Here is a 26,042-nt window from a genome sequence, read left to right as displayed (position 1 = left end):
CCAAAGGTACACTTGTCGTACCGGACTACAAGGCCGTTTTGTTGCAGGCGGTCGAGCACGATGCGCAGGTGACGGAGGTGTTCCTCTTTTGAGGAGGAGAACACAAGTATGTCGTCCACATAACATACACAGAAAGGGAGGTCCCCTAAGATGCCATCCATGAGACGTTGAAACTTTGCCCCAGCATTACGAAGGCCAAAACAGGAGTAATTGAAGCTGTATGTACCAAACGGAGTGATGATGGCGGTCTTGGGGATGTCTTTTGGGTTCATAGGCACCTGATAATACCCCTTCAGGAGGTCGAGCGTAGAGAAAACCTTCGCTTTGTGCAGATAGGAGGTCACGTCGGCAATGTTTGGGAGGGGGTAGTGATCCGGTTCTTTTTTCATGTTCAGGCGCCTGTAATCCCCGCACGGACGGAGGGAGCCGTCTTTCTTCAGAACAATGTGTAAGGGTGATGACCATGGGCTGGAGGCCTTTTGGCAAAGGCCGATTTCCTCCATTTCGGCGAATGTCTGTTTGGCGGCTGCCAATCGTTCCGGTGCCAGACGTCTGAATTTTGCGAAGACTGGGGGTCCCGTCGTCTTGATATGGTGATAAATACCGTGCTTGGCAAGAACCGTGGGCGTTTGGCGAAGTTCTGGACGTAAAACTTCCGGGTACGACGTGAGGAGGTGGGCGTAGGCATCCGTGGGTGCGCTGATGTGGAGAGTGAGGTTAGAGGGGGCGGGTTGAAGAGGTGTCGACAAGTACGAGTCTGCATTGACCAATCGTCGGTGGGCGACATCGACCAGAAGGTGGAAATGAGAGAGGAAATCCGCACCGAGGATTGGCATTGTGACGTCAGCAACGAGAAACTTCCAATTGAATTTACCGTTTCCGAACGATAATGTGAGGTTCTTGTAACCGTAGGTGGGTATCACAGATCCGTTGGCAGCTACCAAGCGGACGTCGGCAGATGAACGATAATGTGAGGTTCTTGTAACCGTAGGTGGGTATCACAGATCCGTTGGCAGCTACCAAGCGGACGTCGGCAGATGTAGACAGACTACGTCATGCCTTGAAGAGTTTCCTTGGCAAAAGAGAACGAAAAGCACCCTTGTCTACCAAAAAACACCCGTTCCTGCATCCTGTAAAAAGAAAAGATCAGAAACATGGGAGGCCACCGCCACAAGCGATGGCCTACTTACATGCTTTTTGGCCACTGACAATCCTTGGCACATTTCCTCGCGGTTGCCCCGAATCTGAAGTGGTAGTAGCAAAACTGCAGCGGATGGGAGGTAGTAAGTGGCTGTAGAAGTCGTTCGTTGGGGCGCGAGCGATTGGTGGGTGGTGGGCGGCTTTGTCGCCGCTTCGGCACGTCACGGGGTAGGCGTGTATGTCCTACGGCATTCATGTCAGCTTCGGTTGACGTTGAATAGGCATCCTCGTCGTCAGGAGTGGAGGCGTTGATGGAGGTCTTGAAGTGGCTGTCCATAAGGGCATCGGCTTTGGTCATCAAGTCCTTTATGGGTAAACTATCGACATCGGGTATGGCAGCGCGTACAGGTTCAGGTAAACGGCGTATCCAAAGGGCACGAAGTAGGTTCACCTCACGAGGAGAGCTGTCTGCGGCAGGTTGAAGGCGAGCGATACTGGTCATCTCCCTGAGGGCAAGCGAAGCCCTTTGGTCCCCCAACGGTTGTTGCGAGAGCTGAAAAAGCTTTGCTATACGGGCGGCTGGCGACGGCGAGTACTGCTGCAGAATGTATGTTTTGAGGGCGTCATACGCTATTGGGGTGTCTCCTTGTTCACTAAGCCAGTCGGATATTTCTGGGAAGGTGTCCTCGGGTATCGCCGCGAGAACATAATCCGCTTTGGTGGTTGAGCGAGTCACGCCCCTGATACGAAAATGGACTTCTGCGCGCTGAAACCAAGCAAACGCCTCTCCGCTGGCAAACGATAAAAGTTTGAATGGAGCGGCCGCAGCACCAACTGCCGTAGAGTCCGTCATAGTACAACGATGAAGGGGCGAGGGGGTGGGGGTGGAAGGGGGTGGGAGCGAGTCGACTTTCGGGGTCACCAATGTGACGGGCCGAGAGAGGGTTGTGAACTCAAAGGCAGGATGCAATCAACTGAGTTGTTTATTAAGGAACACTCTCCTTTATATACAAAACCTCAAGGCAACAGGACATAACAAGTTCGAGAGACAGACAATATTGCAGAGCAAAACCAGAGACATGATCATTCAGGTTTTTTTAGTGCGAGGGAAGAGCGCAGATACAAGCATAATGTATACAAAATAATTATGTACAATTGTGTGACACACGGTTGGTACATATTGCGCCCCAGTATTATATCGACACCTTATACAGGTGAGCGAGCTGGGTTCAACCTGGCATTCCCATGCAATTTTTTTTCTGGTAATATATAGCAGTTATGTACCTTAGAAATGGTGCTTAAGGAGCATTTCACTGGGCGACACGGGTCTCTCGTCCAGAAATAGATTTTTCCTTTGTCAAAATCCCTTTTTTATACGAGTATCTCATTGATTTTAAGAAAACAAATGAATATCATGTTTATGATAACTGAAGTGATATAGATATTTTAACATTGATACTAATATCCTATATTGGTAACAAGAAAACTTTAATTTTTTTCCGACATGAATACAAACCATCGTTCTTTATATTGGAGAAAATACTAGTGAGTGGTGCAACTACTCTCTTTCATACTGTTCTATCAACACCAACTTGACTCCCAATGTGTCCATAAAGTAACATAAACGATTGGCCTTTTCTAATGATGGAGGGGCAGGGGTGGAAGGCGGGAGGAGCAAGTTGACTTCCGGGGTCCCCAATGTGACGGGCCGAGAGAAGGTTGTGACTCAAAGACAGGATGAAAGCAACTGAGTGAGTTTATTATAGAACACACTCCTTTATATACAAAAGCTCAAAGCAACAAGAAATTTCCTGTTCAAAATTGACACCGTTACCGATGAGAAAAATGGATATGTTTATTCAGGCTCTTTTTAGTGCGAGGGAAGAGCGAAGATACAAGCATAATATATACACAAAATGAACTTTATACGATCATGTGACACATGGTTGGTACACTATTTTGAAAAAAGAAGCCAGAGATAAAAAGTGTTCATGACAAGGAAAAGCAATTATGACATGCAATAGTAAATGCTCCTACATTTCTACTTTGCTGGGGTGAATGGGGAGGGGATGGGGTAGTGATCGTGAATGTGTCCCGTCATGAGATGAGTTTGGAGGGGCCAAATTATTGGCTGAACCAGCGCGTTTCAAACTACCTTTGCTGGCACTCGCTACCTGAGCAAACAGGCTGCTCAAGGTGCGCCGCTGACTCTGTGGAACGGGAATTAAGGTATCTATAGAAAATTGTTTCTTCGTCTTCAGAGGACCCAGTTCAGCATAGAACTCCCAAAAACTGCTGAGGCAATGTTAACAGGGCGACTATGCAAAATGAAGGGTGAGCCTTTGGGGGAACTACGTCAGGTATAATACATACCGGGAATATAAAGTGAAATGTAAAGAAGAGGAGAATCAATAAATCAATTCAGGAGAAAAATTAAAACAAAGTATTTGTTATCTGAAAAAGAAGATACTGTATAATTAAGGATGAGAGGGTTAGAGGCAGAAATATTACACTACAAGTAGTTAAAGCAAACAAAAAATACCTTTTACAATATATACTGTGCAGTAGAGTAGAATCAATGTTGATGGAAGCTAAGAACCTATAAATGCAACATTATTTTGGGAAAAATATTGGTCATTTTTTGGTGACGAAAGCAATTAGATCCAGTGAATGAAAATATGCAATAGTCTTGAGTGAAAAAGAACTATCAATGAGATACTCTGCTAGTCTTTGGTGAAACATGGAAGGAATATGAAGACCTAATTCCCCCCTTTTTTTATTTCTATTATAGTACTTGCATAATTAACGTATTGGTCTATAAAACCAAATCCCACAGTATACATGATGAGTCTTTTATTGAAGTTATTCACTTTTCCTATATGAAAAATTGATTAATTGCAAGCCTTATAAGCAATCTGGAACAGATTATTAAACAGTGTACTGCAGTCTATAATGTATTATATAAGGTTCAATACAGGCAAAACTAGGAATGTATCGATCATCTGATCTGGTACCGTACAGTCAAGTTTTATTCCATTATCAAATTATGAATGAATTCTGACAAGGAATGTACCGATCATCTGATCTGGTACCGTACCGTCAAGTTTCATTCCATTATCAAATTATGAATGAATTCTGACAAGGAATGTACCGATCATCTGATCTGGTACCGTACCGTCAAGTTTCATTCCATTATCAAATTATGAATGAATTCTGACAAGGAATGTACCGATCATCTGATCTGGTACCGTACAGCCAAGTTTCATTCCATTATTAAATTATGAATCAATTCTGACAAATTTAGATCTAATAAGGAGTACCAAGAAGTATTTCTTTTGTATGGAGAATTACATATACTATGTGGTGATAGAGTTTGAACAAACATATCCATGTTGAAATTACTGCTAAGAAATCCTTCTCTCGTATGTTTTTGGGTAATTTTCCAATTTCACAATAATTAACGCCATAGTGAAGGATGACGATTTAATTTTTATTGGCAAATTTACAATTCATTTTCAAGGATTTCTCTGTCTAAATATTTAGCTTTTTCAATGTAAAAGTACTGAATCAACCCGAATATTTGACAATATTTATGCCACCTTTAGATCTTAGATTAATCTTAAAACCGTTCTTGAATTATGTACAGTATTAAAAACTAATGTCAGAAAAGCAACCAATTTATATCTTTTAAATGGCACCTGCAGTGATGATGTAGAATTAAGTCCCTCCATTTTTGGAATACTCTTCTCCTGTCTGAATGTCAGAAACTTCTGCAAATCTTAGTATGAATAAAGTGAGCTACTTGTATTTGTTGTTGTTGAGGTTTTCACCAATCAGTCTTCCACTTAAGTCCTTTCTAAATTCTTAAATGTTATTTTTCTTTTGTTTAATGAAATACTTCAATAATAAAATGACTTCAAGTAAAGTATAGTATAAAAGCTGCACAGAATAATAAGAAAAACGGATTGAAGAAATGACCATACAATATAAAATCTGATATTGAAATGCTATCTTTATCTACTCTTACCCAAATGAATAAAATGAATGAAGGTGTAAAACTTGACAAGCTAGTGATAGTACTTACTAATCTCGAGTGTTTCAAAACTACCAAATACAAACTACTGAGCAAAAGTACACCCAACAACAAAACCGGTGTCGCCTGGCTAGACCTGCCTTGGATAGATAATGCCCCTCTTGCCCTGAAAGGTGGCCGACGTTAAACAACCGAGAGATCGTTAGGATGGTTCGAATGTAAGGAGGGGGGAAATTACCGATATCACTCAAAGAAATTCGATGAAGAGGGAGAATTTTTTTATTCTTTTAAGAAATGTAATCCAATATCATTTTGAAACTAATTCATCAAAAGATGTTATCATAACCTTTTATTTGAATTTTCCTATCCCATTTCTATATAAAATTTTCTTGAATAATATTGGAACTGACTATTCATATTAATATTCATAACATAGAAATATCCCTCGTTTGCATTTTCTTGAGCAATTTCCCCCCTCTCTCTCTCTCTCTCTCTCTCTCTCTCTCTCTCTCTCTCTCTCTCTCTCTCTCTCTCTCTCTCTCTCTCTCTCTCTCTCTCTCCACATAATTACACTGTGGCATACGTATTATATGTAGGGGCTAATAATGTATCGTTTCAGATAGCACCTATTGGGTCACCAATCATTATTAAGTGGCCTTTGTTCAAAATTTCGAAGGTAATGAGGTTTAAAGGTTTAGTTGTTGATTCAGTATTTTCCTTTGATTTCGATCATGAGCTACGTAGCTCGGTGTGGTTAGGGTCAGCTTTTGTCACGGGCTACTTGGCTCCGGTCCTCTTAGAGAAAATTGTATTATTTGCTATATCAATTATGTTAGTTAAAGGTTGGAGATTTGAAATGCGTCATCAGTTAACATAATCTATATTGTTTCAGAAGTGGTTGGGAACAATAAAATATGTGAAATAACATGCAATGAAAGTTCATTTGCGCATTATTATAGTATGATGTGGTATATAGGATGTAGGGTATAAAAGACAAATTGTTTACTCGAATTATCTGGTTCGGCGTCAATAACCTAAGATGTCAGGATGACAAAAAACTCCTAATCAATCAATCAATCAATCACTTAAATTATCTAGGCAAGTCGCTCACTTCCAAGCTCACTTCCTGGTGACGATTGCTCAATGCTCAGAGGTCTGAGTCTAGCTGGCTTCACCCTTCCCAAGGCAAAAGGAAATATTTCCTTAGCATTGATTATTCGTATTATTACGATTTTATTTGTCGTTTCGTGCCCTGATGTCCAACACCTTAAAAGTGTTCCTCCGGTAAGCTCTTCAAAATATCCATTACTCTTGATATCTGTTCAATCAGTCTTTTGCATATTTACTTCCTTATTTATAGTTTTGAAATAATTGTAAACACCTGGAAAGCAAAATTGATGAAATGTTGTCATCTTCGTATTTTGTTTTTCATTTATTAAAAAACTTCCACCAGAAGGATCTTATCATAACTGTGAGACTTTTAATTAAACCTCAACCATTGGGGATGGGGGCAAAAGGATATAACCAGGTGGTGGTTAAAGATGATGCTGGAGAGGTGGCTATTGGGTGATCTTAATGTATGGCTTAACGAGGTTTGCTTATTAACATTTATGAACTGATGATGATGATGGTAATACCCCTATTGATAACATTTAATATCAATGATTCCAACTCCCAATGAAAATTGGTATGTATCGTTCCAACATTGTTTTTAGGTGGTCATTGAATATCTTTGGAACATGGGATCGTCACCCGAAAGAAATAAAAATCCAACACCAACTTGCAAGGTAGTTAGCGGTGTTGAGTGATCCTTGGGAATATCCAAATAATATAAAATATTGGATACAGGTAATATATACTGTACATATATATATATATATATATATATATATATATATATATATATATATATATATATATATATATATATATATATATATACATATATATATATATATATATATATATATATATATATATATGTATATATATATATATATATATATATATATATATATATATATATATATATATATATATATATATATATATATATATACAGGAGAGAGAGAGAGAGAGAGAGGAGAGAGAGAGAGAGAGAGAGAGGTGAGAGAGAGAGAGAGAGTGTGTAACAAGGATTTTGGATTGTCTCAAAGACTTTTTAGTTCATTTGCAGATACTCCATTTGCTCTTTGGTAAAGCGATTTAGTTTAAGCATTTGGAGAGTTCTTTATGATCTTATCTCTCTCTCTCTCTCTCTCTCTCTCTCTCTCTCTCTCTCTCTCTCTCTCTCTCTCGAGAGAGAGAGAGAGAGGAGAGAGAGAAGAGAGAGAGAGAGAGTTACAAGGATTTTGGATGTCTCAAAGACCTTTTAGTCCATTCGCAGATACTCCATTTACACTTTGGTAGAGCGATTTAGTTTAAGCATTTGGAGAGTTCTTATGATCTTATTTAACTTACTCTCTGTGAGAGAGAGAGAGAGAGAGAGGAGAGAGAGAGATGAGAGAGAGAGAGAGAGAGAGAGGAGAGAGAGAGAGAGAGTTACAAGGATTTTGGATGTCTCAAAGACTTTTTAGTTCATTTGCAGATACTCCATTTGCTCTTTGGTAGAACGATTTAGTTTAAGCATTTGGAGAGTTCTTTTGATCTTGTCTAACTTACTCTAGAACTTGAGAGAGAGAGAGAGAGAGAGAGAGAGAGAGAGAGAGAGAGAGAGAGAGAGAGAGAGAGAGAGGAGTGTGTGTGTGTGTGTGTGTGTGTGTAACAAGGATTTTGGATGTCTCAAAGACTTTTTAGTCCATTCGCAGATACTCCATTTGTGCTATTTTCTAGAGCGATTTTGTTTAAGCATTTGGAAAGTTCTTATGATCTTATCTAACTTACTCTAGAACTCGAGAGAGAGAGAGAGAGAGAGAGAGAGAGAGAGAGGAGAGAGAGAGAGAGAGAGAGAGAGAGGAGAGAGAGAGAGAGTGTGTGTTACAAGGATTTTGGATGTCTCAAAGACTTTTTAGTCCATTCGCAGATACTCCATTTGTGCTATTTTCTAGAGCGATTTTGTTTAAGCATTTGGAGAGTTCTTTTGATCTTGTCTAACTTACTCTGGAACTTGAGAGAGAGAGAGAGAGAGAGAGAGAGAGAGAGAGAGAGAGAGAGAGAGAGAGAGAGAGAGAGAGAGAGAGAGAGAGAGTTACAAGGATTTTGGATGTCTCAAAGACTTTTTAGTTCATTTGCAGATACTCCATTTGCTCTTTGGTAGAACGATTTAGTTTAAGCATTTGGAGAGTTCTTTTGATCTTATCTAACTTACTCTAGAACTTGAGAGAGAGAGAGAGAGAGAGAGAGAGAGAGAGAGAGAGAGAAAGAGAGAGAGAGAGAGAGAGAGAGGAGAGAGAGAGAGAGAGAGAGAGAGAGTGTTACAAGGATTTGGATGTCTCAAAGACTTTTTAGTCCATTCGCAGATACTCCATTTGTGCTATTTTCTAGAGCGATTTTGTTTAAGCATTTGGAAAGTTCTTATGATCTTATCTAACTTACTCTAGAACTCGAGAGAGAGAGAGAGAGAGAGAGAGAGAGAGAGAGAAGAGAGAGAGAGAGAGAGAGAGAGAGAGAGAGAGAGAGTGTTACAAGGATTTTGGATGTCTCAAAGACTTTTTAGTCCATTCGCAGATACTCCATTTGTGCTCTTTTCTAGAACGATTTAGTTTAAGCATTTGGAAAGTTGTTATGATCTTATCTAACTTACTCTAGAACTCGAGAGAGAGAGGAGAGAGAGAGAGGAGAGAGAGAGAGAGAGAGAGAGAGAGAGAGGAGAGAGAGAGAGAGAGAGAGAGAGAGAGTGTTACAAGGATTTTGGATGTCTCAAAAACTTTTTAGTTCATTTGCAGATACTCCATTTGCTCTTTGGTAGAATGATTTAGTTTAAGCATTTGGAGAGTTCTTTTGATCTTATATAATTTACTCTAGAGAGAGAGAGAGAGAGAGAGAGAGAGAGAGAGAGAGAGAGAGAGAGAGAGGAGAGAGAGAGAGAGAGAGAGAGGAGAGAGAGGAGAGAGAGAGAAGGATTTTGGATATCAAAGACTTTTTAGTTCATTTGCAGATACTCCATTTGCTCTTTGGTAGAACGATTTAGTTTAAGCATTTGGAGAGTTCTTTTGATCTTGTCTAACTTACTCTAGAACTTGAGAGAGAGAGAGAGAGAGAGAGAGAGAGGAGAGAGAGAGAGGAGAGAGAGAGAGAGAGAGAGAGGAGAGAGAGAGAGAGAGAGAGAAGGATTTTGGATGTCTCAAAGACTTTTTAGTTCATTTGCAGATACTCCATTTGCTCTTTGGTAGAACGATTCAGTTTAAGCACTTGGAGAGTTCTTTTGATCTTATCTAACTTACTCTAGAACACGAGAGAGAGAGAGAGAGAGAGAGAGAGAGAGAGAGAGAGAGAGAGAGAGAGAGAGAGAGAGAGAGAGAGAGAGAGAGAGAGAGCAGCTGCTAGAATAATGCAAACAAAGGATATATGATTCCCACGTATATTAATTGTAATAGTCAGGTCCCACAATGTTCCATGTAAAAATGTAATAAGGAATGCAAATATATCGGTGTGATTATGTTTTTTGATAACTATTTTCGAAAAAGATTACATATCTTAAAAGAATAAGAGATGAGACCTCTATCTCTTTCACACACACACATATGTATATATATATATATATATATATATATATATATATATATATATATATATATATATATATATATATTATTACTTACTAAGCTACAACCCTAGTTGGAAAAGCAGTATGCTATAAGCCCAGGGGCTCCAACAGGGAAAATAGCTCAGTGCGGAAAGGAAAAAAGAAAATAGAATATTCTAAGAAGAGTAACAACAATAAATATCTCCTACATAAACTATAAAAACTTTAACAAAACAAGAGGAAGAGAAATAAGATAGGAGAGTGTGCTCGAGTGTACCCTCAAGCAAGAGAACTCTAACCCAAGACAGTGAAAGGCCATGGTACAAAGGCTATGGCACTACCCAAGACTAGAGAACAGTGGTTTGATTTTGGAGTGTCCTTCTCCTAGAAGAGCTGCTTACCATAGCTAAAGAGTCTCTTCTACCCTTACCAAGGGGAACGTGGCACTGAACAATTACAGTGCAGTAACCCCTTGGGTGATGAAGAATTGTTTGGTAATCTGTGTTGTCAGGTGTATGAGGATAGAGGAGAATATGTAAAGAATATGCCAGACTATTCAGTGTGTATGTAGGCAAAGGGAAAATGAACCGTAACCAGAGAGGGGAACCAATGTAGTACTGTCTGGCCAGTCAAAAGACCCCATAACTCTCTAGCGGTAGTATCTCAACGGGTGGCTGGTGCCCTGGCCAACCATATACTGTATGTATATATATATATATATATATATATATATATATATATATATATATATATATATATATATATATGTGTGTGTGTGTGTATATATATATATTATATATGTTTATATTTATATACATATATATACACACACACATATATATATATATATATATATATATATATATATATATATATATATATATATATATATATATATATATATATATATATATATATATACGTACAAGTTTATTACAAGTTTACCGTACATATTCCTGTCGAATTCAGGACTTGAAAGCAACCCTTCTCCACTATGATAGCTGATAAGTGAGTTTGCAACACGTGGTTATTTATCATGAATCTATATCAATAACAACGTGTTGCAAACACTAATCAGCTATCATAGTGGGATGAGTTTATTTCGAATCTAAGAACAGATTCCTGAATTCGACAGGAATATATACGGTAGATGTTATATGGTACTTTGGTAGGAAGTTCTATTAACCATAATAATTACCTGGAACATAGATGAACAATTGCTAGTAATTATTTCTCAACTGATCCCATCTCTTGTCGTCAATTTGTCTGTATGGGTAATAAGACGTTGGTATTCTTAAAATATAAGTTTAATGCAACTTATGACTACATTGTTCTATGACAGCTGACTCCCAAGTGTGTGTGGAGCGTCATACACAATCTGACAAAACCAAAACATTGCTAAATAAAAGAGCATCGCTCTGAAAAGACTTAAATCCTACTCCAGTACAAAACCATAAAGAATCACATCCTATCTTTGAGGTACTCAACAAATGTTTGAATCCTAATACCAAAACAAATCATTACTCTTATGTACAAAGCATAACATGTCTTATTCATGCAATATGATGCAATGTTGTGCAATACCTGCAACACTTGAAATAACATAGTACATTATTACAATAATACATAACAGTCTCCTCCCCCTTAACTTGACATTGTAAAAATCTTCATAAATCTAATCTCTCAGGGGGCTTTCCTCTGTTAATCCTATTAGGAAGCACTTTAACCTCATCTTGTACTGGTACATGAATTGGTTCTGAATCTACATTGGATGTTGGACCATCTTGGTTAATATTTGACTCATTTGATCTAACTACTTCTTTAAGTTTCTCATCTCTAACATTCACATGCTCTACTGTCTTTCTGTTTAACGGCTGTAATTGATCAACATGACGTTTTACAACATTATCACCAACACGAACATCATAATGTAAATTTCCTATCTCTCTTACAATCTCTCCTGGTACCCACTTCTCTGGTGTGTTGTACGATCTTACCATGACATCAGATAAAGGTAAAAAATGTCTTACATTAGGAAGCTTTGTTACTTGTTTATACCCTTTTTCTTCTAAATCACTTTGCAAACTTGGATACAACAAATCTAACTTACACCCCATCCTCCTCCCCATCAACAAATTTGAGGGTGCCATGCCTGTTGTGCTGTGCGGCGTTGTTCTATAAGACAATAAGAATTTTGACACATGCAAAAATATATTACCTGAATATCAAAACCATTATAACCTTTCAAAACTCTATTTGTACCTTCTAATAACAAATTAGGAATGCTTTTAGCCATTTTCTCAGACATAATTGATACATCATCTGCTGTGTCAACTTGCATCAAAATTGGTTTACCATTTATGATTACTTCTACCATGATATGTTTCTTTACACCTTTGTTGACTGAATTTATGCGAAACGCAAAATCAGTTTCCGAACTAACCTGATTATCATGAACATTTTCTGCATTATTCTCTTGACCCATAGTATCAACTGTAGCATTTATTTTCTTTGCGTACTGTTTAGGGAATCAACAAGCAGTTGCAAAATGATCCATCTTTCTGCAATTCTGGCATGTTTGTCCAGTAGCAGGGCATTTCTTTGCTTCGTATGCAAGATGATCAGTTTTACCACACCTATAACACTTGGGTTTTTCCTGTTGTTTCTGTGTATAAGCCTGATTCTGATATTTATGAGCATTAGTGTTAGGCACTTTTCTAGGACTAGGATTTGACATATTCCTTCTCCGATTCTCATTGGTTTTCCATTTAGAACCTACTGTATTAATTTTAGAATTTCCCATTCTATTGCTTGTAGAACTACCTATTATGTTACTTTGCCTATTTGATGTTTCTAAAGCTCTGCCTGTTATCAATACCTTTTCTAATGTTAAATCTTTATCTTGCAATAATTTCTTTCTTAGCTCTTGTGATGTGCAATGTGCAATTACTTGATCTATGATAACATTTTCTAACTCTAGAAATTCACATGATTTGGCTAAATTCTTTAGTCTAGTCACAAATGCATCTAAACTTTCATTTTCTTTCTGATAAGCCTGCGCTGAAAACTGGTATCTTTCAAAAAATTTATTGACCTGAGGAGCAAAATATGTGGTAAGAGCCTTAATTGCAGCTTCACTTGTGTCATCTGTAGGCTGCAAAGTCTTAAACACTTCCCAAACTTCCCTACCTGCTGTATGAAGTAATAATGCCTTCTTTTGGGCATCCTTCATGTTCCCTAATGCCTCTAAATAAATCTTAAATTCCTCACACCACTGTTGCCATCGTGTTGCAACAGAATTGGGCTCAGCAGTGATGCTGAAACTTTCTGGGTGTTCTATATCAAAAGGCATTTTGATTGCTAACCTTAATACCTAGATTAGGTTAAACTACTGTTTTGCAGTCACAAGTTTACTTCCTACCTGTTTTGTAGCCTACCCAACTTTAAATTTCACCCTTGCTTGTTTGTTTGATGAAATTCCTGTTCTACTGCTTGTACAATCTTCATTGGGCGATTTTACTCTTGTCCCCTAATGTAAAAACGAACCTTCTCTTGTGCTGGCCGTCCTTGTACATAAGCCTTGTACATAAGGTCAAATGTTTCTCCCTGCTTGTGTCCGTCGTCCTCCTGATCGTCGCCAATTTGTTATATGGTACTTTGGTAGGAAGTTCTATTAACCATAATAATTACCTGGAACGTAGATGAACAATTGTTAGTAATTATTTCTCAGCTGATCCCATCTCTTGTCGTCAATTTGTCTGTATGGGTAATAAGACGTTGGTATTCTTAAAATATAAGTTTAATGCAACTTAAGACTACATTGTTCTATGACAGCTGACTCCCAAGTGTGTGTGGAGCGTCATACACAATATGACAAAACCAAAACATTGCTAAACAAAAGAGCATCGCTCTGAAAAGACTTAAATCCTACTCCAGTACAAAACCATAAAGAATCACATCCTATCTTTGAGGTACTCAACAAATGTTTGAATCCTAATACCAAAACAAATCATTACTCTTATGTACAAAGCATAACATGTCTTATTCATGCAATATGATGCAATGTTGCGCAATACCTGCAACACTTGAAATAACATAGTACATTATTACAATAATACATAACAGTAGACTTGTAATAAACTTGTATTTGTCTTGATAGTATGGTTGAGTATAGTCTCAGAAAGCATGGTTTCGGCTAAGAGGCAATGGTTCGAATTTTTGCCCAGCCAGAAGCTGTTATCATAAATGAATTTCTAGTAGATATTCACTCCCAAAGATAGAATTCGATATTAAATGCCATTGTGGTTGATATTTACATAAATTAAAATCGAGAGTGTTAGTCATATATATATATATATATATATATATATATCTTTTACTTACCAGGTTACAAACCTATTTGTGTCCGATCTATCGGAGTCCAGACATGGATGGCTATTATTATTATTATTATTATTATTATTATTATTATTACTATTAGCTAAGCTACAACCCTAGTTGGAAAAATAGCCCAGTGAGGAAAGGAAATGAGTAAATGGTGAGAATAAATCAACAATAAATCATTCTAAAAACAGTAACAACGTCACAACAGATATGACCTATATAAACTATTAACAACGTCAAAAACAGGTATGTCTTATATAAACTATAAAAAGACTCGTGTCAGCCTGGTCAACATAAAAACATTTGCTCCAACTTTGAACTTTTGAAGTTCTATCTACTGATTCAACTACCCGATTAGGAAGATCATTCCACAACTTGGTAACAGCTGGAATAAAACTTCTAGAATACTGTTTAGTATTGAGCCTGATGATGGAGAATTACTGCCTGCCAAGTATTACGAACAGGATAGAATTTGCCAGGGAAATCTGAAGGTAAAGGATGGTCAGAGTTATGAAAAATCTTATGCAACATGCATAATGAACTAATTGAACGACGGTGCCAAAGATTAATATCTAGATCAGGAATAAGAAATTTAATAGACCGTAAGTTTCTGTCCAACAAATTAAGATGAGAATCAGCAGCTGAACACCAGACAGGAGAACAATACTCAAAACAAGGTAGAATGAAAGAATTAAAACACTTCTTCAGAATAGATTGATCACTGAAAATCTTAAAAAACTTTCTCAATAAGCCAATTTTTTGTGCAATTGAAGAAGACACAGACCTAATGTGTTTCTCAAAAGTAAATTTGCCCTCGAGAATCACACCTAAATTTTTAAAAGAGTCATACAAATTTAAAGAAACATTATCAATACTGAGATCCAGATGTTGAGGAGCCACTGTCCTTGACCTACTTACAATCATACTTTGAGTTTTATTAGGATTCAACTTCATACCCCATAATTTGCACCATGCACTAATTTTAGCTAAATCTCTATTAAGGGATTCGCCAACCCCAGATCTACATTCAGGGGATGGAGCATCATCTGTATATGCAACACGCTTGTTTTCTAGGCCAAACCACATGTCATGTGTATATAGTATGAAAAGTAATGGGCCAAGAACACTACCCTGTGGAACACCAGATATCACATTCCTATACTCACTATGGTGCCCATCAACAACAACTCTTTGAGATCTATTACTTAAAAAATCAATAATAATGCTAAGAAACGACCCACCCACTCCCAACTGTTTCAATTTGAAAACAAGGGCCTCATGATTAACACGGTCAAAGGCATCACTAAAATCAAGGCTAATTATAGGAACTTCTTGACCACAATCAAGGGATTTCTGTACAGCATTGGAGATTGTAAGAAGGGCATCACATGCTCCAAGGCCTTTATGAAAACTAAATTGCAAACTAGGGAATAGATGATTACCTTCAGCAAACCTATTAAGACGTTTTGCCAGAAGACGTTCAAAAACTTTATATAATATGGGAGTTATGGAAATTGGACAGTAATCAGTGAGACTTGAGCTACTGTTACGATCCTCGTGGGGATCGAACCAGGTTCTGTTGAATTGTTGAATGAAATGGGGACTTTTCAACTACAATAAGCAATAAAACAAAAGGAAATATAGAAAGAAAACTCGCAAAAGAAAACATAATTTTATTTACAACTAGTCAAAGGTAAATGTTTCTTGATTGAGTACTTAGGAAGCACTGAACTAAACAAAGAAAGTCATTTGATTAAACTACACTCCAGCAAATAGGGGAGCAGTCAAGTTAGTAGATAAATAATACACAAAAAAATACTACTCTTCACAGCAGCTCTCGACGGTTGACAGGAACATAGATATTTCAGGTCCAGGCGTTTCGTGGTCGGTAATGAGGGCAGTGGGCAACTCGTTCTGACATCTCGGACAAAGCTGGTTACGTCTGCATTCTGGTCCTTACGTCTTCTTTTCTTCCCTGAGCTTGTTCTCCCTCTCTCTCTCTCTCTATACTCTTGTTCTGCTTTTCGTCCTCCTGTTCTGTCTTTCGTACTCTCTCTTCTGTTGTTCTCGTTGAAGTTTATATATCCCTGTATGGGAGGGGTTAACTAGGGACAATTCCATATAAGGAAATTTTCTCGTTTCTTCATCCTCATTGGTGTTCCTTAAAACCATGCCTCTGATAACACCTAGACGAACGCTCTGCTGGTGTAATCAAAATCCATATCGTGCTATAATTGAAGCGAGGCCTCTGTTTACCTTCAGCTAATGTATATTCTTCGGACACAAACACTGTTCTTCTTGTCCTATGGTTTCCTTGGTTTGCTATAGACAGGGGATCGTTATGCCCAAAGACCGCCAGCCTAGGCACATATCTTGACGGTGACAGTTTTGTAAACACACTCTCTCTCTCTCTCTCTGCTTCACCAAGAGTACAAAAATCACATGTTTTAACATTCTTTTCTATATTATTATATCTACCCATGACACGTCCCCCTAAAAGAAAAAAAAAAGGAAAATCTACTGATTTTATCTTTTTTTTAAACGAAATTATCAAAGGAGAAAATCACTTACCCCTAAACTGAGAGACAATTACTTCATTACTCTCGTATCATGTAACTAAAACCAAAACACATTCTTATGTGTTGATAGAAGAAAAAAAAACGAAAACTGAAAGAAAACAAACGTCCATATCATTCTGAAAAGTCTCTAGAAAGACTGTCGGCTATTACATTATTCTTTCCCTTTATATGAACTATCTTTAAATCATAGTCTTGTAATTCCAAACTCCAACGCTTGAGACGTTTATTCTTATTCTTAAACCTATCTAAGTAAACTAATGGATTGTGATCAGTATACACAGTTAAAACATGAACACTACGTACATAAATCTCAAAATGTTGCAAGGTTGATACTAAACTAAACAATTCCTTCTCAATAGCTGAATAAATCTGTTGTGCTTTATTAACTTCTTCGAATAATAAGCTACAGGGTGCTTGGTCACGTTCACTTCTTGCAACAGAACTCCTCCTATTCCAATATCACTTGCATCTATCGCTAAATTAAATTCCTTGCTAAAATCGGGGAACATTAGTACGGGCTCGTGAATCAGTATGGCCTTTAACTTATTGAAAGCTTCGATACATTCATTATTAAATACAAAACTCCGTCCTTTCTTGAAAAGATTAGTTATTGGAGCACTTATTTCTGAAAAATTAGGAACAAATCGGCGGAAATATGAAATCATTCCGATGAATCTCATTGCCTGTTTTTTACTGGTAGGGATTGGGAAGTTGATGATAGCTTCTATGTTCCCATCTTTTGGACAAATCTTACCTAGACCCACTTTATGACCCAAATATGTGATCGAGGTTTTTCCGAATTCACATTTCTTCAGATTTAAAACAAGTTTTGCTTTCTCAAGGACTGCTAATACTTTAGCTAAAATGCGTAAATGTTGCTCCCACGTATCTGAAAATATTACAAGATCATCCAAATACACAACACAGTTATCAATTCCATTTAAAACTCTATCCATTAATCTTTGAAAAGTACTCACTGCATTTCGTATACCAAAAGCCATAACTTTGGGTTCATAACTACCGAAAGGTGTTATGAAAGCAGATATTTTCTGTGCTCGACTACTTAAAGGTACTTGCCAATAACCTTTGGCCAAATCAAGTTTAGAAATAAACTTAGCATTTCCTATTTTATCTAAACAATCTTCGATCCTGGGGAGAGGAAAATTACTTTGTTTCGTAACACTATTCACTTTTCTAAAATCAATACACAGCCTATCTGATCCACCTTCTTTCTTAACGAGAACTATTGGAGAACACCAGTCACTTTCGCTAGGAACAATCAAACCATTGTCTACCATATACTTAATTTCCTGTCGAACTGAATTTGCTTTTTCTGGGCTTAGACGGTAAGGGCTTTGTCTAATGGGTTTTGTGTCCTGCAACTCAATATCGTGTTCAAAAAGATTAATCAAACCCAATTTATCACTAACAGTTTCTGGATAATTTGAAAACACATTGAATAATTCCCTTGTTTTTTCCTCTAAGCTAGAATTAAACAACGCAAAATTATTAAGAATATCAGAGTTCTTCTCAAAAGTAATCTCTCTCTGCGACACGGTTACGACTGGCATTGGACGTTCATTATATTTCTTTAGCAAGTTGATGTGCAACCATTTAGCTCTACGCCTACCCATATCAATTAAGTAATTCAAATTTCCCCTTTTATCTATGATAGGAAATGGACCTTCGAACTTATAAGATAATGAGGGACCTTCTTTCTGGACTAATACTAAGACTTTATCACCCACGTGGAAAATTCTGTCTTTAACTTTAAGATCGTACTTTCTTTTAGTTTCCCCTTGACGGTTGCTCTCATTTTCTTTTGCCAAACGCCATGCTTTCCTTAAATCTTCTTTGTGATCTTTGATATTCTGTATGTAATCCTTTCTACCTTCTTCTTGCATTAACTTACACTTTAAAATTTCTAAAGGTCTTTTGGCGGTGTGACCGAACAACAAATCAAAAGGACTAAATCCCGTGGTGTCATTAGGAGTTAACCGTAAAGCCAACAAGACAAAAGGTAACTTTTCTTCACAATCATGTTCGAAATTATTAGACATCTTTAAGCAACCTTTCAACGTTTGATGAAAACGTTCAACAATTCCTTGTGATTCAGGGTGTTACGGGGTGGAAGTTACAAGTTTAATCTCTAACTCTTTCATTTTATCTCTGAAATACTTTGATACAAAATTGCTACCATTATCACTCTGTATAACGCAAGGAAGTCCAAATTTAGAGAAATAGTTCAGCAAGCGTTTAACTACAGTTTTTGCATTGCAATTTCTTACTGGAATTGCTTCTGGATATCGTGTTAGTCTATCAATGATTGTTAATAGATAGATATTCCCTCCCTTACTTCTGGGCAAAGGGCCTACGATATCAATTACGACATTCTCAAAAGGTTCTCCTACCGATGGGATATTACATAACGGGGCCCTGGGAATTACTTGATTAGGTTTGCCAGCCATTTGACATTCGTGACAACTTAAAACATATCTCTTCACATAACTTTTCATTTTAGGCCAAAAGTACGTTTTAGTTATACACTTGAATGTTTTATTTACTCCTAAATGTCCTTGTTCATCATGTGCTAATTTCAAAATTGATTCACGAAGTTTCCTAGGAGTTACTAATTGCTCTATGACCTCCTCTTTGCTACCTGTCTTAGGACGAACATAGCAACACAAAAGTTCGTCTTTTAAACTAAATGTTTCCTTACAAACATTTTCAGGTTCATCATCCAATTCACATTAAAAAATTCTAGTTAGTGTTTCATCTTCCTTCTGCATCTTAACTAGTTCATCCTTCTTCAATATGCTAGTTTCTGAAACACTACAGCTGCTATTACTTGGGCCTATTACATTGTCTATCTGTACATCACTTCTTTCGACAGCTACATCATCATCTCTGCTCACATCATCAACATTTATAGAGTCAGTTTCCTTAGCTACACTCATGTTAAGCTCATCATCACTGCCTCTATTACCCATGTTCGAATCCTCGAACAACCTATGACCGTAGTCAATATCTGAATCTAATCCTGACCTGGTTACTATCATTTCAGGCCCTTGAACTTCACTTAAAATAGGATTCACACACTTGGAGGTAGTTAAATCATTGCCAACAATAATGTCAACGCTGTCTACGGGCAAAGTATCCACGACTGCTAGTTTTACATCTCCTGTTACTAACTGACTTTCCAATTTCATCTTTAACAAAGGACAAACTACACAAGTGTTCGGAAACCCACCTAGCATAACTTTTTCTTTCATGCTGATTATTACATTCCTTGGTACACTCTCTCTCCTAACGAGTGATACGGCCGCTCTCGTATCTCTAAGTAAAACTACTTCCCTTGAATCACCTCCTTTAAGAGAAGAAATTAAACCTTCAGACAAAAATTCACCATAATGTTTCCTAGTTTCTTTCAAGAGACTATTCCTTCTTGAAGAAAGATTATTAACTAGTGACACAGGTTTCTTCGCATTCGTACTTTCTACTGTGCAATTCCTAGCTATATGACCTTTCTTATTACAATTGTAACAAGTAACCTCTGAATTACTGACTGCCCATTGGCTCCTACAGTATCGAGAAATATGACCTTCCTTCCCACATGTGTAACAATAATAATGATAATAAGAATCCCGGTTCCTATTATCGTTATTGTTAGAACTACTTTTACTATGTTGTGCCTTACTTGACAAAAGATCGTTTTTCTTTTTACTGCCACTTAAACCATGTGTGAGACTTTACTCATCTGCTAATCTCGTAGCACCGGCAAAAGATGTTTCACGCCTATCTTCTATATATAATTTGATGTCTGGGGATATGTTATCTTTGAAGCTTTCTAACAAAACTAAGTTCTTGAGATCTTCAAAATTATCGACTTCAGCGGAAGTCAACCAATCACAAAACGATCTTTCTACCTTCTTTCCGTACTCCACATAAGTACTAGTATCATCTCTCTTCAAACTTCTAAACTTCTTACGGTATGCCTCTGGTACCAATCTGTATGTACTAAGTACGGTTTCTTTCACAGTATCATAATCTTCACTTTCATCCTCAGACAAATAACTATACACAGAATGTGCTTTACCACTTAAAACTGATTGTAAATACAAAGTCCACTGTTTTTTAGGAGAGCCTACTCTGTTCATTAACTTTTCAAAAGACATAAAATATTTCGTAACATCTTCCTCATTAAATTTCGGTATAAGTTTGAGCACTACACTCATATCTAAACTATCAGTGTCACTATTTAAAGACGAATTACTCCTTGATCTGCTACCTGACCGTCTGTTATGAAGAGTTTGTCTTAAACGAGCCATTTCTATCTCATGCTTACGCTGTCTTTCATTTTCTTCTCGCTTTCTTTCAAATTCTTCTCTATCAGCTGGTCTTTCATCTCTCTCTAACACTTCCTGTTCTCTCTTAATAACATAATCACGGAGATCATCGCCATCTAGACCAAGAAGTTTACCTGAATCTATCAAATCTCTCGTAATCGCACTCATTCTGTTTCTTTCTATATTCTCCCTGTTTCAATTGGTTATGTAGTCGAAAATTCTGGCAAAGGTCGCCAACTGTTACGATCCTTGTGGGGATCGAACCAGGTTCTGTTGAATTGATTAATGAAATGGGGACTTTTCAACTACATTAAGCAATCGAACAAAAGGAAATATAGAAAGAGAACTCGCAAAAGAAAACATAATTTTATTTACAACCAGTCAAAGGTAAATGTTTCTTGATTGAGTACTTAGGAAGCACTGAACTAAACAAAGAAAGTCATTTTGTGGCGGGATGTTGCAAAACAACCCCCACACCCTTGATCACACTAACTGACAAATGTCTCCTCTGCACAAACTTTCCCCTTACGTTATCAACTGGACTCTTGGACAGAAGGAAAATGAAAACAAAACATGACCTTAATACTATATTTCTTACAAACTAAAATAATTAATACAAAAAACCCTTCCACAATCAATTAAACACTTAAAATCCACAACCAAAATAATTACACTCAAAATTAATCTTTACTTGATAAATATACCAAAAAACGTAACACCATTCAAATGAAAAAACCCTAACAAACTTAAAATTAAAATATACAACAACACATATGTATAGATTATTTTATAGGACACCAACACTGTCCTCAACATAAAGCCAAACTGTCTTTTATGGCAAACTACCACTATTACCGCTTTGTGGTCAACTATTCCACTGGGTGGCAATTTGCCACCACTACTTCCCTGATTGGGGTCGTTGTTATTATCATCATCATCATTATCATCATTATCATCATCAACAGCAATCTTAATTCAAAGGCCAGGTCATCATCGGTTCAGCAATCCAAAAAGCAGTCCAAGCAAAATCGTAATACAGGCCAGGTCATCAACAATAAATCCAGTTTCTAACAAATTTAGTCACTCCAAAGGAGGAATCACGGCTCAGAATATAAAAATCACTTCCATGCTGGTCAAAAAAATAATAATCCAGCATTCACAACAGCCTCTAGCTGCAGTCGAAATCAAAATAAGCATTCACCCAAGACATTCACCACTGTCGTAACCTAACTAAAAACATAAACAAACAATCTCATTTATACCAACAGTCTTTCTCACCACAAACGATCGATACACTAACTACTTTCACTCGCTAACACAATCTCTCTCTCTCTCTCTCTCTCTCTCTCTCTCTCTCTCTCTCTCTCTCTCTCTCTCTCTCTCTGGATTTGGCAAAAGAAAATAAAAATTAAAATAAAGCAAAAATAAATCCTCCACATTCCTCCCCTCTTACTTTGCCAAATCCTCCTCACGCAACACTAACATTATTTGTTTCATAACACAGTCGCAGTCGGGAACGGGACCTCTACTCCAGTAACTGGGCCCCCATATACTCTCTCATTCACTTCTTCCTTATCACAATCATTCGCTACATTAACACTATTCCTATCTAAATCCCTATCATCTAATATATCATGTACAATCATATCTACCTCGTTCTCATCTGGCCCTATAATTACACTCATTTCTGTAAACAGTTCATCCATTTCATCAAAAACATTCTCAACTTTAGTAAAAGATTCATTCATGCTACTAATCATTCTCCTATCTCTCACTCTCGCATTCGTCATCCTTTCTTTTACATCACCTAAGGAAAAGCCACACACACTATAGATATCATTCATACTCAGCCATGATTCATCTGTATTAACACATTTATCTTCCATACAAACTTGCACATTTACACCCTTGTCATACTTGTTCGTATTCTTACCTATTCCTATAAATTTCCCTTGCACTTTCTCCTCACTTAAAACTTTCAAACGCCTCTTTTTCCTATATTCAACTAACACTAATTGTTTATTTTCCAGCCCTAATTTCTCATGCATACTAGATTCATATTTGCTCATTTCCAACCAATTACTCATCCCATTCTCACAAACATTAATCCTATTCCTTCCACACACACAGGAGGACTCACCCAGCTGAACCCTCTTACACTCTAGTTTCCCGAACATCCTGGCTGATTTACTCCCTTCTTCCTACATACCCTAGCTACATGCCCATCTGCACCACATTCAGTACACTTACCCCGCGGCTCCTCGCACATTCTAGCATAATGACCATCCTTACCACAATTACCACAAATTACATTCATATGATTACTACGACATCCACTCGCTAGGTGCCCCGTTATACCACACCGATAACATTTTACCCCTTTCTCTTTCTTGCACTCGCTAATTCTATGCCCTACCTCACCACATCCAAAACAAGCACCTAGAGCCCATCTACATTCATTCTTCTTATGACCTACTTTCCCACACCTATAACACTTTTCATCACGGACACGGCTATCTGACATACCTCGATGTGCACTCACACTCCTATCCCTATTGCGCCAATTACCCTGCCTAAATCCTTCATTTGTCCTTACAGGTACTCCCACATTACTCACCCTAACACTCCTATCTACTACATTATCAGCTACCCTCATCGGTCCTCCCATAACAGCATCTCTAAAACTAACAAATTCTGGCACACTTTCCTCCATTCCACTTCTTACACTCACAGATTATTTTCTTTCATACATCTATCTAACTCGTAATCCTCAACTATCCCTAAGATATCATCCCATGTCAATCTTTCTTTCGTCCACCTCATTTTCTCCTTCCGTTTCAAATTAACAAACTCAGCAACATTTTCGGGGACAGTAGCCAAAAACTTCTTCATTAACTCCTTATTCTCATTTATACCTTCATCCCCATACTTCTTCCTAGCTAAAGTTTCCAACCTACATACATATATCGATATCGCTTCTCCTGCATTCATCCGTGCTTCATCAAAATCATTCTTACGCTTATACTTAACACTCCCTTTCATACGTTTTACCTGCTCAATTATTCTCTTTTTCACACTTTCATAATCAACGTCACCTACACTCATTATCACTCCATACATCGTCAACAAATACCCAGTCAAATATTCTCCTAACTCCCTAGCCCAAACTCTTTTACTATCACCATAATTATCCTGACAATACCTCTCATACTCCTTGAAAAATTCATATACATCCCTACTACTATGCTCATTGAACCTTTCACACCAAGGTACCTCTCTCATAAATACAGTCTTACACACATCACGTTCATTCTCACTGTTATCATCACTGCTACCTTCCTTCTTGTTTCCTACTTCCTCGCTAGAATATAAGGAATCTAATTCCACAGTCATACTCCTATCCTTGATCATACTCTTCCTAGCCCTTTTCTTACTCGCCACTTTCACTCATTCACGATCGTCCTTGCTATCAGCCTGATACTTTTTCTTCTCTTTTTTCACATCACTTTTACCTTTCTTCTCATGATTCCTATCACATTTCTGTTCATCCTTACTATGCCTTATTCCCTTATCTTCAATCTCACTATCACTATTACTATTACTATCACTATCACTTCCTTTCCCATTATCACTAACCTTAGCCTTCTCATCCACTATCAACCCATTACCCGAAGCTGAGGACACTCCTCCGACTGCACCTTCACCCATTATAGTTTTCATCATCCCCATGACTTGCTCTATCATAGCTTCCAATCGGTTCTCCATTCGTTCCTCATTCTCTTTCATCCTCATCTCAACACATTCTTCCACTCTCTCTACAGTTCCCTTCAACTCCCTAAGCTCCTTCTGCATCGCCTCATTCTCCCAGTTCAACCTCTCATTCTCTACAAGCAACCTCTCCTCACGCTCCTTACTCAGCCGCAATTCCTCCTTCAAAACCCTTAATTGCTCCTCCATTTTTCATCAACCTTAATCCTAATTACGTCCTTCGTCCAACAGTCCGACTTCCTATCCCACCTCGGCAGTCCCTGTTCGGGCGCCAAAATAATGTGGCGGGATGTTGCAAAACAACCCCCACACCCTTGATCACACTAACTGACAAATGTCTCCTCTGCACAAACTTTCCCCTGACGTTATCAACTGGACTCTTGGACAGAAGGAAAATGAAAACAAAACATGACCTTAATACTATATTTCTTACAAACTAAAATAATTAATACAAAAAACCCTTCCACAATCAATTAAACACTTAAAATCCACAACCAAAATAATTACACTCAAAATTAATCTTTACTTGATAAATATACCAAAAAACGTAACACCATTCAAATGAAAAAACCCTAACAAACTTAAAATTAAAATATACCACAACAAATATGTATAGATTATTTTATAGGACACAAACACTGTCCTCAACATAAAGCCAAACTGTCTTTTATGGCAAACTACCACTATCACCGCTTTGTGGTCAACTATTCCACTGGGTGGCAATTTGCCACCACTACTTCCCTGATTGGGGTCGTTGTTATTATCATCATCATCATCATCATCATTATCATCATCATTATCATCAACAGCAATCTTAATTCAAAGGCCAGGTCATCATCGGTTCAGCAATCCAAAAAGCAGTCCAAGCAAAATCGTAATACAGGCCAGGTCATCAACAATAAATCCAGTTTCTAACAAATTTAGTCACTCCAAAGGAGGAATCACGGCTCAGAATATAAAAATCACTTCCATGCTGGTCAAAAAAATAATAATCCAGCATTCACAACAGCCTCTAGCTGCAGTCGAAATCAAAATAAGCATTCACCCAAGACATTCACCACTGTCGTAACCTAACTAAAAACATAAACAAACAATCTCATTTATACCAA

At 37.5% G+C, this 26,042-nt stretch overlaps 1 protein-coding gene across 1 annotated transcript in view; it reads right to left on the bottom strand.

Moving 5' to 3' along the window:
* The window catches only part of LOC137633085 (formin-E-like), a 118,815-nt gene that overhangs the window by 13,203 nt on the left and 79,570 nt on the right, over positions 1 to 26,042 (bottom strand). The window contains exon 4 of the mRNA XM_068365246.1: positions 3,178 to 3,350. Within this exon, the coding sequence (XP_068221347.1) occupies positions 3,178 to 3,350 (173 nt within the window). The remainder of the gene's footprint in view (positions 1 to 3,177; positions 3,351 to 26,042) is intronic.

The sequence above is a fragment of the Palaemon carinicauda genome, chromosome 42 (assembly GCF_036898095.1).
Source record: "Palaemon carinicauda isolate YSFRI2023 chromosome 42, ASM3689809v2, whole genome shotgun sequence".
NCBI classification, from domain to species: Eukaryota; Metazoa; Arthropoda; class Malacostraca; order Decapoda; family Palaemonidae; genus Palaemon; species Palaemon carinicauda.
This window is presented reverse-complemented; position numbering and strand designations above follow the sequence as displayed.